Consider the following 17,006-nt stretch of genomic DNA (forward strand, 5'->3'; position numbering starts at 1 on the left):
TGGGGTTAGGTCGTAGCCATCCGCAGGGGTGCAGGGTGGGGGGTTGAGGGGGGGGTTATTTTTCCTTTATTGTGTTTTATGACCTTTCTATTTCCCTTTTCCCTTCTTCGCAAGAGATGCAGCATCTTCTCCTGATCTTTTTGTCTCTCATATCCGGGTGTCGAATGTCCAATCTGCATATCCTGTATCCCTGGTGGGCGGGTTCCGATGAGGTTTGCTTATGGTTATCTGTATCGTATTGTTTTGCCTCAGCTCTAAGCTGGTATTGATATTTTTCGGATGCCTATAATTGTACTGTATTTCCTCAATTCATTCGCCCGTTCACCGCTGTACTATTTACCACCAAATGACGCCCGGTATGTACATTTTTACTCTTGTGTTATAATCAATAAAAATATATACAAAAAAAAAGAAAATTGCTATTGGTGAGCTTTAAAAGACTGATAGTTATTGTGCCAGAAGTGGAAGTTGTAGGAGACCAGTCGTGCTTTATAATGTTCCCTTAGTCACTGCTCACGTTTTTGCAAAGAAACTGTTTTGAACATAAGTGACTGTAGACATTTTTATTTCGGGATCTCCTGTGAGTGCCAACCTATTTTTTGGTACACCTTTTCTTCATGATTTCCCTTGCTCGACATCCCCAAGACAATGGTATCAACACCACAGTTGTGTGATAAAATCCTTTGCCAACTCTTTATCAAAAGGACTGAGTACACAAAGTGTCTGTAGACACTTCTCTGCCTGTGCTAGCTATTGGCACAACAGCACAAGTAGCAACCCTGACCTAATAAGGCTGCACAGGAGGTATAAACTTCCTGGTGCACCATTTCAGGAGGCATGAATTGTCATCCTGAGAACCTATGTTTTTCTGAAGTTTGTGGCACGCTCAAACTGCTAAGGCAAATGTAACCCCCCAAATTATTTGAAGTTTACAAACCACAGCTGACACATTTATAATAAATGAATCTTTTGGATTTCCATGTTGTCAAATGCAAAGTTATGCAGACGTTACTTTATACTTCAAATTCAAAGCTGTACCAGTTTGGGTTATATAAACAAAATATTATATTTTTATTTGTTTTATCTTTTTCTAACAACCGTATAGCAAACATACATTTTAACAGCTACAAGTACAGGTCCCACAGTGATAAAGACATATCCTCCTGAATTTCCCTCCACTCTGGGGTCGTTATTCAGTTCACAAATGTCCATCAACCCTGTTCCTCCTACTACTCCCTATCTGGTGGGATGTACGACGTTACAACGCGTACTTTTACAACGCGTGCCGTTACTACGCAACTTTTACAACGCAAGTCGTTACAACGACTTGCGTTGGGGGGGCTGGATAGTAAATATTTTAATTTACTATTCCAACTCCAGTCCCCGTGGATAGTAGGGAAGGAGTTGGATAGTAAATAAACTATTTACTAACCTGGAGCGCAAGTCGTCGTAACGACTTGCGTTGTAAAAGTTGCGTGGTAACAGTACCGCGTTGTAAAACCTTCGTTGTAAAGGTTGTTCCCCATCTGGTGTCAAGGGTGACCAAAGCTATTCCCACCCTGTTCTTACGACCATTCCCCCTAAGTTCATCCCTTATTCCTCTCCCATCCTCATATTTTTTCATGTTTTCATGCATTCACGAGCTTTTCCGTTCCATCACTTTGCAAAATTCCATTCCAGTTAGCCATTTTTAGTATGCCAGGGCCTCTGTACAATGTTCCTCTTTGCGAACAAGACAGCCCATCTTTATCATTTTGTTTTGGTATTAGGAGTGGTCAGTTGGGTCCCATACCCCCAGGAGTACCTGCTTTGGTGCTAATTTCAATGATAACCCTGTTGCTGCCTCCAGTGATGTTCTTATCGCCTCCCAGTATGATTGAATGTGAGGGCAGCTCCAGATTGTATGTATGAAGGTGACCTTCCAACCACAACCTCAAAAGCATCCCACAGAATCCATTCTACCTATTTTGTACAGCATGGTGCGCATGTAATACTCTGTGTAGAATCTTTAGCTGAATCAATCTAAAGCTGGCCTTTATTGCCACATGCGCAGGGAACTTCAACGTCATCTTCCTCTAGAAGCCCCAGGTCCGGTTCCCATTTACCTTGCAGCGTCGTAAGGGCTGGTTGGGTGTTTCTCATTAGTGTGCCGTATGTTAAGGAGATCAGTTTTTCCTACTCCCCCATCCAGGAGCCTAGTCTCCAGAGGGGAGTCTTCTCGTGTTTTATCTGCCATTGGCACACATTTCTTAAGAGTGTGGCCTAGTCTAGCATACTTAAGCCACTGATTTTCTGACATCTTATATTCTTTCCTTAAGCATGCAAAGAGGACCACTCCATTCGTGTCCCAGACATCTGCGAAGATGGAGAAACCAATCGCATCCCAGCACTGAAACCCCTGTAATAGCAACACTGACCAAAGTCTGGAGCCCTCTCACAAAAGTGTTTTAGGAGCAAGTCGAGGCCACCAGCCCATGTCCTTGGTTAAGGATTTCCATATGTGCAACACCGTCTGCGTTGCCGAAAACACTGTGGTGATATGTTGTCACCATACAGTGGGTGCAAGCAGCCACGGCCGGTGGTAGGTGTAACTGCAGGGCGGTGACGTGGGGAGGGGGAGGGGCAGGGTGGGGGGTTGTAATGTATGGATTACGGACTTTAACAGGTAAGTAAACATATAAATAAATAAAACGAATTTCGTTGCACGCACTGCATCGCCTTTGGTGATGCAGTGCACAAAACGAAATTCGTTTTTATTAATTTATATGTTAACTTACCTGTTAAAGTCCGTAATCCATACATTACAACCTCCCACCCTGCCTCTCCCCCTCCCTACGTCACCGCCCTGCAGTTACACCTACCACCGGCCGTGGCTGGGTGCAAGTAGCTCTTCCCTTCCATATTCCTTTGTCGGGTATAAATGCCGGGTTCTCTCTAGTCTGTGTAAGCCCAGTTGTTCACCCCACTAACTTGTACGGTCTCGTAATATTTCCATATATTTGAAGTTATATAATTAAGGTACTCTTTGTTTGCTTTCACTGAATGTCTCAATCTATTTAAAGGTTAAGGAAATTATAGCACTTTCTCCAGGATAATGCTTTTGTGTTGTTTGTACCTGTACCTTTGATCTTTCATACCTTTCATCTTTTGTCTTTCAATTAGGATTGGCGCTAGGGCTCACACTTTACACTTTCTTGCAAACTATATACTAATGCTTCATTATGAGTTGAGTAAAGAAGAATTTTGGGGACTCATAAGTTGCCCACTGTTCCCAGGGCACGATTTTCCAAATGTGGGAACACTAGATGCGATTATGCCTTCTGGAAAATCCTGCCCATAATATCACATTTTTCTCAGGCTGCAGATTCAGCCTGCCCAATCCTCGCCCACCTTCTCACAGCAGAAAGTATTAGTACCCACAGAAAAAGGAATTCCATGTGGAATTTCACCCCATGAAAATGGGCCTTTACAGTTAACTTGTAATTGTATTGTGCTTGTGGGGTGTTACTGCTCGGTGGAAGTTCCATACAATTCATAATAAGGTGAAGGGCCTTATTGAGACTTTAGCAGCCTGGGTACTATTTCAATATGTGGGGGTATCCCACTTGTGATTAGACCTATGGGGCATCCTTCATGTTTTTGGTGAAGTATCCTGTGTGCGGAATTTTAAATAAGGCCCTGAGTCAGGAAGGTATGTTTTAAGAAAGCATTGTCTTAATAATTTTGAGCTACTGGTTTTCGAAACCTTGACACAATACATGTATCTCTTGGTCGATTGGTGCCAAGGTTGGTATAGAAGTTTCCTATTTGTAACATTTTATGATCAAGGAAAAATGTCTTAATACCCTGGGGCCCATTTTTTTCTTTTCAAAGATTTAAACACAAACGACCAGAGTAATGCATGCACTAGGCAAGCAGGTTTGCCATGGATTCTGCGATTACTGAATCAGTATTTATTTTTCAATTATGTTATGCATTGGGTGGCAATTGAAGAGGTGTCATCAGTGTTCCTCATTGGAGAGAAGGAAAGTGTCATAAAATGGATCAGAAAGCTAAAATGTGCTAGGAATTCTTTTTTGACAATCCTTGTTCATGAGCTAATCTATGCTTTGTCAAAATGATCTCTTTGCACCATGCATTTAAATAATGGTTGTTTCTCCCTTTGCCTCCATTCTTCTTTGGTTACTCCATACAGGTGGACGAGGAATACAACAATCCTCACTCAGTGGACCGCATTCCTTTGGGGAAGACACCTCATCTGTGGGGCCAGTCCCTTTATGTCCTAGGTTCCCTCCTAGCTGAGGTAAGGAAGTGCCTTTGCAGAATATTAGATCATTAGTGGTGGGTGAAGTACCCTTGTATTTGTAGAAGAAAGTCTTTGGTTGTGCCAATGCCGCAGTCCTTTTGCAACTGCCTACTTCAAACTGACAGAGCTACCACTCTTCCAAACATGGGGTTCAGTGCTTTAATCAGAGTGAAGAGAACCACTGTGTTTCATTGGTGGAGCTTCTAATGATCCTGCAGTCGGAAACCCTTGACCCAGCAGGCTGACCTTCATACTACTTCTGGGTCTCTTTGATGGTCACTACCTCCTATTTAGGGCAGGTGTATGTCACACATTTTCCCTGCCTGGGTCTTGTTTTGGAGGCATGATGGACTCAGGAATAGAAAATAAACAATGGCTCTAACATGTAATGAAAAAAGGCCACATCGGTCATTGTAGTTGCCTTTTTCTTTATTCTGAAAGAAACTCTAACTTTGGCAGTTGGTTTTAAAGAAGCAAAAACCAATGCTAAGCAGGCCAAACCGACATTTTACTTATTATTATTCTCTTGTTCTGGTCTCTGAAGGTACAGATACCCAGGAACAGAAGGATCTCAAATTATGGCGGTCCTGTCTTAAGGATAGTGACAAGAGTCAAGGCTTCCGCTGATCTGGCAGGCCACTCTTCAGGGTTTCTATGGCACTCTCAGTTTTTACAACTACAGATTTGCAATCTCTTATAGCTGAAGTGTGCTTTTTTATTTACAGACTGTGGGAATACCGAGTAAACAGTTTATAATACCATACCACTTTTGCTATTCTTAAGACACATGGAATCCCAACAGATTTTATTTTTACTGACACAAAACTGAATACTAAAAACACAGACCTTTGGTTGTATCTTATTCACAAAGGATTTGTAATCAGTGATTGATAAATAAAAAAAGAATTAGGCTACATGTCTCACAGTTTCCAATTCACAAATGATTGTGCTTAAGTAGGTGCAAATTATGCGGGATTGAAAATTGCTTTGCATATGCAAGTTCCCAATCTTGGTGAGCATTCCCCTCATCGAGTCCACAAAAAAATCTTACAGTTCCTAGGAGTGTAAATTCCAAGATTTTACAATGTATGCAGACTTTTCACTGTCACCACTAACATTTGTGCATGGACAATTTGGCCTAATTCTCGCTGCATAATTTAGTGTCAAATGTGGAAGGGCTGCCACTGTTGTGGACTTTCTTAATGTACAGTTATAGATTTATTTATGTACATTTCTAGATTTTGCTGACTCAATAAGGAAACAATGTTCTGTAGTAGGGGATCTCTGTGTATACTCATAATCTAGTGAATAGTCCCGCCCATGTGCGTGGACCCCGGCAAACAAAAATAATCTCTTAAATTGTCAAAAAATTGCAGAACTGCAAAGACACTTAAGAGAGAATTTAAAGACAAATAATGCAGCCTATATCCACAGGCTACACTGTCCAGTACTTCAACTAGAAATTCCACCAAAAACACACAAATAGCACAGCCTGCCCAGTTTCTTCCATAGAGAAACTTGCCTCTACCAGTAAAAGCCTCTGGAATGATAGAGAGGAAGGCATGGACAGACAAGCCCCATAGGCTGCCATTATGTGGCTTAAATAGGATACTGTGCCTTTAAGAGAACTTTCCAGAACTTCTCCCAGTATCCCAGAATGCACAGCCGGTCCCTCTTATTTTCAGTTCTTTTTTCCGGCTCCTGCTAACAGGACCCTGGTGCATTGAGCTCTCCCTTTTTCAAGGGTTTATTGGAATTCTGTGCACTTTTGGTTTTAAAAGTGTTTTCAGTTTGTGTACTTGGTGTTTCCCTTCACTCCTGTGTATTTGTTCAGGCTTTTTAGGGCTCTAAAATGCCTGCTCTCTTCGACAAGTGCCCAGCATGTGGAAGGAAGAAGTCCAAGACTGACCCACACGACGTCTGCATACTCTGCCTCCCTGAAGCACATGTCCCTGAAGAATGTGACATCTGCCAGACCTTTTCAGCAAGGACCCTGAGGGACAGGCTGAAGATTAGGCTTCAAGGCCTAGAGGAGAGACGGCTGCAGGCTGCAGGTGGGTCTGGGCAGGCTGGGAAGGCTCCCTCTGCCTCTGCTGAGGCCTCTGGGGGGCTCCCCAGAGGCAGGAAGCCCAGCAAACGGTCCCGGTCTCAGTCGGCGTCGATTGCATCGACGACGACATCGAGAGGGATGACGACGGTGTGTTCCCCATCTCCCCGGGGCTCCAGGTCGAGACGGCGTGAAGGATCGACGTCGAAAGGCCTGGGTAGGCCGCCGTCGAGATCACCGTCGACGGCTTCTTCGTCGTCGTCGTCAGTGTCGAGCCATCGACGTCGAAGAAGGAGAGACAGGTATCGACGCTCGCCGTCAAGGTGACACCGCTGGTCACCGTCTAGCAGATGGTCGACGTCGAGGGGATCCTTGACGTCGAGGACCTCGGAAAAGCGGTCGGCGCCGAGAAGGAGTCGACGCTCATCGTCAAGGACTGAATGTTCGACGTCGCGGTGGCGGCGTTCGGCGTCGAGGAAGAAGCGGTCGACGTCGAGGAGGCGGCGTTCGACGCCGGAGTCGCGGAGGCAACGTTCGACGCCGGAAAAACGACGCTCGGCATCGAGAAGAAAGAGGTCGGCGTCTCTGAGACTTTCCATCTCTCCTAAGCGGCGTAGAAGGAGTTCTGGCACCAGAAGTCACGCTGGGTCTGGTGGAGGACGCCGGAGACGGCGATCACCTACTGGAGGGGCTGGTTCGCAGTCACCTTCCCCGAAGAAGTCACCGGGCTCGGTGTACTCGGTGGTTTATACACCACCTCGGCCTAAGTCGCCCCCGCCTCCTGTAAGTAAAGAGGATCCTCCCATCAAACCTCGCTACCACCACTTCCTCCCTCGGGGCAACCACCACCACGGTTCCACCACGGGAGCCCGCTCCTCGGTCGGAGATGCCTCCAGTCCCTCCGCCAAGGTCGGTGTCACTGCCTCCGCTCCCTACGCCGCCTAAGGGGACTCCTAAACCTAAACCCCAGGATAGGCCACGGAAGACGCCTCCACGGAGACCTGCGGAGCGTCCACGAACTGGGAGATCGCGATCCTGTTCCAGGAGGAGGGAACGATCGCTCAACAGGTCATCCACACGGTCGAGACGGCGCCACAGGAGGCACAGGTCTTCTTCCCATACGAGGTCTTCAGGGACCAGGGACTATTCTCCGACTTTGTCGGAGTCACCGGAGACAAGGGTTTCACCGGTTGATGATCTGGTGTCTTTCCATGGGGAAACATCACTTACAACGCAACTTTTACCACGTAGTGCCTTTACATCGCAACTTTTACAACGCAAACCATTACAACGCATTGCGCTGGGGGCGCTCTAGGATAGGGAATAGGTTAATTTACTATCCAATAACCTTCCCTAGTGTCCACGGGGACTGGAGTTGGAATAGTAAATTAAACTATTCACTATCCAGCGCCCAAAAGCACTATGCGTTGTAATGGTATGCGTTGTAAAAACCGCGTTGTAAAAGCATGCGATGTAATGTCGTACATCCCTTTCCATGATGTCCTTTTAAGAGGTGCAGCAAAGTTGGGCATCTCGTTGACGATGCCCACGCCGAAGACATCGGTGATCTTCGAGACGCTGCACCAGAAACATCTGTCTCGGCCATTACTACCACTGGTACCGGGCCTGGAGGATCCGGCCATGGACCTTTTCCTCACCCCGGCGGTGACTAAGGCGGCCCCCTCGAGACTGCAGAAAAAATACCGGGCTCCCGACTCGGATCCGGCTTTTCTGAGGGTGGAACCCCCTCCAGACTCTGTGATAGTGACGGCGGCTCGTAAACAGCATGCCACCACTCCGTCATCCACAATTCCACCAGATAAGGAATCTAGGTGGCTGGACTCGTCTGGGAGAAAGGTTTGTGGGACGTCGGCGACTTCCATGAAGGCTGCGAAATGCCACGGCCTTGTTGGGGCGGTATGACCGAGCCCTCTGGGAATTCCTCCAGCAGTTTGTAGAACACCTGCCGCGTGATAAGAGAGAAGATTTCCAAGAGGTGTTGAATGAGGGGATGTTGGAGGCGAATCAGGTCATCAGTGCTGCAGCCGACTCTTCCCTGCTGGCGGCGCATGGTTTCTGCCATGGGATTAACCAGCGAAGACACGCCTGGCTCCGCCTCACGTCGCTAAAACCTGACGCACAACAAAGGGTTGCCAATCTACCATTCTCTGGCGAAACCCTGTTTGGAAAACATGCGGATGATGAAATGGCCCACATGAAGGCGGATGCCGAAACGCTCACGGCTGTGGGTCTGGAAAAACCCAAGGATAACAAGAAGTCGTACCGCCCGTTCCAGAGACGGTTCGGTGGACAGGGCAGAAGGCGTGGCCAGTCTTCGGCACAGCAGCAGCAGCAACAACAGCAACAGTTCCGAAGACCGTTCCAGAAGCGCCAGAAAGGCAGAGGCGGCCAACATTCGGCAACAGCGACAAAAGGCCCGGCCGGGTCTAGGCCCTGAGCGCTTACTTCCCCTACATCCGTTACCCACTCCGGTGGGGGGAAGCGTTCAAATTTTTTCTGGCAGAGTGGAGAAAAATTACTCCGGACAAGTGGGTGCTGAATATTGCTTGCAATGGATACAGTCTTCGGTTCACCAGCCAGCCTCCATCGATTCCTCTGGTTTGCTCGCAGTTTCAGCTGCGCGAGCTTCAGGCGGAGGCCGATATCCTGTTAAGGAAACGGGCGATAGAAGACGTACCTCTGTCTCAAAGAGGAAGAGGTCTGTACTCCAGGTTCTTCCTGGTTCGCAAGAAGGACAAGAACGAGTTCAGGCCCATTCTGGACTTGCGACAGGCAAACAAGTGGATTCGCAGAGAGAAGTTTCGCATGCTGTCGTTGCATCAAATTTATCCTCAGTTGCAACAAGGAGACTGGCTATGTGCTATAGACCTACAAGATGCGTACTTCCATGTGCCCATTGCACACAAACACAGGAAGTTCCTGCGATTCCAAGTCGGCGCCAATCATTATCAATACACAGTACTGCCATTCGTACTGAAGTCTGCGCCGAGAACATTCTCGAAGTGCATGGAGTGGTAGCAGCACACCTGAGAAAGAACAAGGTGTTTGTCTACCCGTACCTGGACGATTGGTTGATCAAGGCCTCCTCCTTCTCGGAAGCTCAAGCACACTTCCAGAAGACGTGCGTTCTCTTGAACTAGCTGGGGTTGCACATCAACATGTCCAAGTCTGTCCCGACTCCGGTCCAGTGCATACAGTACTTGGGGGCCTCCATCAATACGCTATCAGCAAGCGTGTCTCCTTCGGAGGAGCGACGATTATCACTCCATCGGAAGGCTCAGGCTCTTATGACCACTCCATCTACAACAGTGAGGACGGTGTATTCTCTACTGGGATCGATGGCCTCTTGTATCTTCCTAACGCCACACGCACGACTGCACATGAGACCGTTGCAAGAGTGCTTGGAGGACCAGTGGGATCAGAGGAAAGGATCTTGGGACGACAAGATACGACTGTCTCTGCATGCTCTTCAGTCCCTGAAGTGGTGGTGTTCAGCGGAGAATCTCCTCAGAGGGGTCCCCTTCCACAAAGACATTCCCACTCAGACTGTCGTGACGGATGCTTCTCTCCACGGTTGGGGGGCGCACTCCGGAGACTTACAGATTCAAGGAACGTGGTCCCCGATGGAGGCCACGTATCACATCAATTTCCTGGAACTCAGAGCTGTTCACTTGGCACTGAAGGCCTTTCATCTGTCCTTTCAGACCAACTCTCTGCTGGTACAGACGGACAATACGACCACGATGTATTACCTCAACAAGCAGGGGGGTTTGAGATCGCGCACTCTGTCGCAGGAGGCGCAGGCGAGCTGGCATTGGCTTCTGGCTTGAGGACTGACGATAACGGCTACCCATCTGCCAGGTGTGCAGAATGTTCAGGCGGACGCACTGAGCAGACTGATTCAGGAAAACCACGAATGGGTCATAAACGACGAAGTACTAGGAGAAGTCTTCGCAAGGTGGAGGACTCCAGACGTAGATCTGTTTGCCACCGCCGAAAACAGCAAATGCCGAGACTTCGCCTCCAGGTACTACCAGCGGGGGACGCTGGGGAATGCGCTATGGATCAACTGGTCGAACAGCTTTCTGTACGCTTTTCCACCCATTCCCCTGAATCCGACGGTGCTCATCAAGCTGTCCCGGTCCCGGGCTCGGATGATCCCGATTGCCCCGGAATGGCCCAGACAGTGGTGGTTCACGGACCTGCTTCACCGGTCTCTCCTTCCTCACATACGGCTGCCGTGTAGGCCGGACCTTCTCACGAAGTTCGGGGGACAGATGTTGCACCCCAACCTCTCGTCTTTGAGTTTGGCTGCATGGCTCCTGAGATAGTGTAATATGGCCATTTGAATCTGCCCGAATATTGCATGGACATACTGAAGGAATCTAAGCGACCTTCCACTCGGACTTCCTATGCTTACAAGTGGAAGAGATTCTGTATCTGGTGCAAGTCCAAGAACTATGACCCGACGACGTGCAAGGAAGATGTCATCCTTCCTTACCTTCTACATTTGGCGCAGTCTGGCCTTAATGTCCATTCCATTAAGGTTCATCTCGCTGCATTGACTGCCTACAGGAAATGCCCTTCACAGACTTCTTTCTTCCAGATCCCTGTGATCAAAGATTTTCTGGAAGGCTTGAAGAAAGTGTTCCCTCCTGTCAGGCTTCCTTCGCCTTCATGGGAATTGAATGTGGTGCTGTCCAGGTTGATGAAGGAGCCTTTTGAACCTATTCATAAGGCTTCGTTGCAGCACCTGTCCTGGAAGGCGGCGTTCCTCGTGGCCATTACATCGGCCCGCAGGGTGAGTGAAATTCAGGCGTTGTGTTGCCAAGAACCTTATACTGTATTTCATGCTGCTAAGGTTGTTATGCGTACTCACCCTAAATTTCTTCCCAAGGTTATTTCTGATTTTCATGTCAACCAGACCATAACTTTGCCTACGTTTTTTCAGAATCCTTCATCTCCAGCAGAAAGGTCTTTACATTCCCTGGATGTCAGGAGGGTGTTGAAATTTTATCTGGATAAAACCAAAGATATTCGTAGGTCAGACCAATTGTTTATCAATTATGGAGCGGTCAGGACGGGTCTTGCGACCTCTAAGCAGTCTATCTCTAGGTGGATTGTGTCCTGCATACAGCTGTGTTACCAAAAAGCTAATAAGACCTAAGGTGGTAAACCTAAGGCTCATTCCACCAGGAGCAAAGCTGCCACGACAACTTTGCTCCGTAATGTTCCAATTGCAGAAATCTGCAAGGCGGCCACTTGGAAGTCGGTCCATACCTTTGCTAAGCATTACTGCCTGGACACTGATGCCAGGGCAGACGCTCAGGTTGGGCAGGCTTCGCTGCGAAATCTGTTCGCACAGTAGTGGTGTTAGTTCTCTTTTCTCCATCGCCGCTTTGGTGTGGGGATGGGCTTGCCATTCTATTCACTAGATTATGACTATACACAGAGATCCCCTACTACAGAAGGAGTAGTTTCTGTCCTGTAACTCCAGTTCTATAGGAGGGGTATCTCTGTTATAGTCATAAGCGCCCGCCCGCCTCCCCGGTGGAGAGAGATATTCATGTAAGGAATGCTACAGGTCTGGCGTGTTACGCCTTCAAAAAGAACTGAAAGTAAGAGGGACCTGCTGTGCATTCTGGGATACTGGCAGAAGTTCTGGAAAGTTCTCTTAAAGGCACAGTATCCTATTTAAGCCACATAATGGCAGCCTATGGGGCTTGTCTGTCCATGCCTTCCTCTCTATCATTCCAGAGGCTTTTACTGGTAGAGGCAAGTTTCTCTATGGAAGAAACTGGGCAGGCTGTGCTATTTGTGTGTTTTTTGGTGGAATTTCTAGTTGAAGTACTGGACAGTGTAGCCTGTGGATATAGGCTGCATTATTTGTCTTTAAATTCTCTCTTAAGTGTCTTTGCAGTTCTGCAATTTTTTGACAACTTAAGAGATTATTTTTGATTGCCGGGGTCCACGCACATGGGCGGGACTATTCACTAGATTATGACTATAACAGAGATACCCCTACTACAGAACTGGAGTTACAGGACAGAAACTACTTCATATATCTTTTGTGTACTTATTTGGTCCTAATGGCCTCAGAGTATTTTGTTTCAAGAAAATCTGTAACTGCTACAACATTGGCAAACTGAACCTGCTTAGTTGACAGTCTTCAGGGCTATAACAGTGAAGAGTGTGCAAAATTGAAAAAGCTAGATTTAGTGTGGAAAATCAGATTTAGCCACGTACAAACTAGATTATAAATAATAAATGTTCAAACAAGGACTCAGCACAAAATCATATTAAGTATCATAGCAATTACGAACCATGATTACAATTTCTGTATTTTGGACTGCTAATAAGTGAATATTTTATGTACTAATGAAGGATGTGCATTTTTATTAAACACTGGATGGAATGCATAGTGATACATTTCATTGAATGAATTGAAGCTTTATGATCAGAAATTAAGTTGTAGAAATCGATTTTGGGTGTTTCAAGGGAGGGGCAAGTTTTAGTTGTGGGTATTCACCAAAAATTGTGTGGTATTTTTCTAACCCGAAAACAAGAACATGTATGCCTGTCAATGCCATGACAGGGCATTTCTAGAGCAGTACGTTTTTTTGCATACATTCCCACATTTAGTTGGCTGTGTAGGGGTATAAGTTCATTCACAGGGTAATATATTTTCTATCAGGTGAAAAGAAAAAGTGTAATGGACAGTTCACTTTTGAATTGCATTTTTTGTACTGTAATTGCCACCTAGTTGAAACTCTACACTTGTACCCTTATAAAACTATGACTGTTTTAGATTTTGGGACTGCACCTTGTATCTTAAAGAATTGAAACAAATTAGACATTTGCCATAAATGCAGGACTAATCCTCTGGGAAAAGATGCCTGACCTTTTCACCTCACCTGTTCTGAATCTGCCCAATAGCAGCTACTGCCCTCCAAGAATTTATAGAAGGGCAAGTACTATTACAAAAAAAGGTTTATAGAGCAGGTATGCAGAATTTAAACTGCCCTTTTAAATGACTTATTACAGTATCAGAAGACAGTTTTATGTTTGTCAGACAAGCTACTCCATTGCAAATGCACCAGAGTACCCGGCCCTTTATACCCTTTTCCTAATTTAGATACTGGCAGATCATACGTTTTTGCTTCAGTGGAGCCCTTGTTGGCTCTATCTGATAGAGACATCTAGCAGCAGATTCCTTAACTTAGAATATCTCCCCAGGCGTCAGACTGGATCCAGATAATCTTTTTTTACCCAGCAGTACCTGTGCACGCCGGGAGGCGGCGTCGCCCGGCTCTGTCCTGACGTCACCCACGGAAATGACGTCATTGGAGCCATATAAGCCCCTCCCGGCATACTGACGACAGTTGTTCTTCTTTTCCGCGTCCTAACGCAGATCCGGGAAAGTAATACCTGAGGCCTGTTATTGTTATTTTAGGCCTTTTCGACGCCCTTTCGCGTCCAGGAACAGTGTGATCGATGCCCTTCGTGGGCTTCAAACCGTGCTAGTCCTGCTCGCGACAGATGCCAGCGACAGACCCTCACGAACTCTGTATATTGTGCTTGGGAAAGTACCTTAAATCCGTGGAGTGTGACGTTTGCCGCATGGAGCTGCTGTCTGCCCGGATGTCCCGAACAGACCCCTCGCGACGCAGGTCTCCTTCTCCAGCGGAGTCGTCTACGCGGCAGGGCCGGTCCCGGCGTCATCGCCGTCATTCGCCTACTTCGGTAAGCATTGCCTCCCCACCCTGGCGCGCCTCCGGGCCCCACAGGGGGGGTAGGGACTCAGGTTGGGACACCACTGGTGGGTTTCCCCTTGGTTCCAACCGAGTGCCCTGACTCTGACACTAGAGTCGCCGCAGGTAAGCATTTGACCCCCGCCCCCCCCTGGCTTGCCTCCGGCCCCAGGGGGGGGTCGGGACTCAGGTTGGGACACTGCCGGCGGGTTTACCCTCTGCTCCAACCGAGTGCCCTGACTCTGACACCAGAGTTGCCGCAGCGTTGGGACACGGCCCGGAGGGGCATCCCACGGCGTTTAGCCCTTCCATAGCGCTGTCGCACAGCCTTCTGAGGCTCCCTGCGGCATCGCTGGAGATGGCTGCGGCGCTGTGCACGACACCGCTTTGGTTTACTCTCTCCCCCTCGGGGAATATTGAGCCTACGCCGGTCCGACTCCGAGCGGATGAGGCATTTTCGGAGGTCGCCGACGCTGGCTCGGCTTGGACGGTCTTGACCTTTTCGGAGGTTACCTACTCCGGCTCGACTCGAGGCATTCGGAGGTCGCCGGCTTGACTTGAGTCCTTTTCGGAGGTCGCCCACGCCGGCTCCACTCGGGCGGTCAAGGCCGTTTCGGAGGTTGCCGACGCTTGCTCCACTACGCCAGTCAGGGCCTTTTCAAAGGTCTCCGACGCCAGCTCGGCGTGCCTCGAGGCCGATCGACGCCGGTACCGTCTTTAGCTTCAGTGGTGGAGGATATGGTCCCGGTGGGTTCACCATCCCCTGAGCAATTTCACTGCCCTCCAGAGCAGGCACCAGTGGAGCATTGGCCTACTCATCCTGCTGCTGAGCCTCTGTTATGTGGCCGGTTTCGCTTGCGTCCATCACCTACTGATGACTTGCTTTCACCGCCTCGTGGGGCCACGGAGGCTAGTGGACGTTCGTCAGGGATGTCTGCAGGGCTGCTGACATTTTAAGGATGGAGCCGCCCTCAGTCTCTAGTCCTTCGGAGCCTTTGCTGGATATTCTCCACCAGGGCGTGGGGAACATGGAACCATTGTTGCCTTTTGCGGAGTCATTGGTTAACATCCTTCTCGGACCGTGGGCACTGCCCTCCTCGGGGGACCACGTGGATCGTGCTGTAGTACATCGGCCGGCTCCCGCTGACCCCGCCTGTTTGACCCTCCATCCTGGAACTAGACGACTTGTGCTTCAGGCAGCTCTCTCTGTGACTCCTGTTCCGTTGCATCCTCCCACTCGGGAGTCTCGTGATTGGAGTCATATGGCCGCGATGTGTTTGCATCTGCCAGCTTGGGACTCCAGTCCCTCAACACGTTGTGTGTATTTGCTCGGGCTACATTTTCTCTTCAGGACGCTGTTGACCGGCTCCTCCACTCCTTGCCGGGGATCTCTCGTGCCGATCTGGCCCGCCAAATCAGTGATGGCCATGATATGGTGCACTTTTCAATTCGGTCTGCCATGGCCACCACAGACACTGTGGGTCGTACTATGGCCAGGTCGATTGCCATACGCCGCCACGCCTGGTTGCGTGATGGGGTTTTCCCAGAGCATGTTCAGGAGCGGCTTAAAAAGGGATGTATGACGTTATAACGCATACTATTACAACGCATGCTTTTACAACGCAACTTTTACAACGCAGGATCCATTACAACGAATACCATCCCAACGCATTTTTTTACAACGCATATACCTTTACAACGCATACCATTACAACGTAAGTATAGGTAAGTATATAATTTTTTTAAAAAATGTAAGTTATTAAATTTAATATAATTTTAATTTTATTTAATTTTAATTAAATTTACTTTTTTTAAATGTAATTAAATTTTTAAAAATACCCCTTTACCCCAAAACCCATACCTAGCCCTGAACCCTAAAAATACCCCTTTACCCAAAAACCCAAACCTAGCCCTGAACCCTAAAAATACCCCTTTACCCAAAAACCCAAACCTAGCCCTGAACCCTAAAAATACCCCTTTACCCAAAAACCCATACCTAGCCCTGAACCCTAAAAATACCCCTTTACCCAAAAACCCAAACCTAGCCCTGAACCCTAAAAATACCCCTTTACCCAAAAACCCAAACCTAGCCCTGAACCCTAAAAATACCCCTTTACCCAAAAACCCATACCTAGCCCTGAACCCTAAAAATACCCCTTTACCCAAAAACCCAAACCTAGCCCTGAACCCTAAAAATACCCCTTTACCCAAATACCCAAACCTAGCCCTGAACCCTAAAAATACCCCGTTACCCAAAAACCCATACCTAGCCCTGAACCCTAAAAATACCCCTTTACCCAAAAACCCATACCTAGCCCTGAACCCTAAAAATACCCCTTTACCCAAAAACCCAAACCTAGCCCTGAACCCTAAAAATACCCCTTTACCCAAAAACCCATACCTAGTCCTGAACCCTAAAAATACCCCTTTACCCAAACCTAGCCCTGAACCCTAAAAATACCCCTTTACCCAAAAACCCAAACCTAGCCCTGAACCCTAAAAATACCCCTTTACCCAAAAACCCATACCTAGCCCTGAACCCTAAAAATACCCCTTTACCCAAAAACCCTACTTACCTATACTTACGTTGTAATGGTATGCGTTGTAAAGGTATATGCGTTGTAAAAAAATGCGTTGTAATGGTATTCGTTGTAATGGATCATGCGTTGTAAAAATTGCGTTGTAAAAGCATGCGTTGTAAAAGTTTCGTTGTAACGGGTGCACACCCTTAAAAAGATATACCATTTAATGGGGTCACTCTTTTTGACGCTCATGCTGATTCGGCGGTCAGGCGCCTCCTTTATATGTATCTCTTTTCTGTTACCCGTCGTGGGCCGCAGATGTTCTGGGTTGTGTGGCTTCTCAGCCGCGTTGTTTATTT

At 47.7% G+C, this 17,006-nt stretch overlaps 1 protein-coding gene across 1 annotated transcript in view; it reads left to right on the forward strand.

Moving 5' to 3' along the window:
- PHKA2 (phosphorylase kinase regulatory subunit alpha 2) overlaps nt 1–17,006 on the forward strand; it is a 779,558-nt gene that overhangs the window by 237,450 nt on the left and 525,102 nt on the right. The window contains exon 13 of the mRNA XM_078657648.1: nt 4,196–4,303. Coding sequence (XP_078513774.1) covers nt 4,196–4,303 — 108 coding nt within the window. The remainder of the gene's footprint in view (nt 1–4,195; nt 4,304–17,006) is intronic.

The sequence above is a fragment of the Lissotriton helveticus genome, chromosome 8 (genome assembly GCF_964261635.1).
Source record: "Lissotriton helveticus chromosome 8, aLisHel1.1, whole genome shotgun sequence".
Lineage (NCBI taxonomy): Eukaryota > Metazoa > Chordata > Amphibia > Caudata > Salamandridae > Lissotriton > Lissotriton helveticus.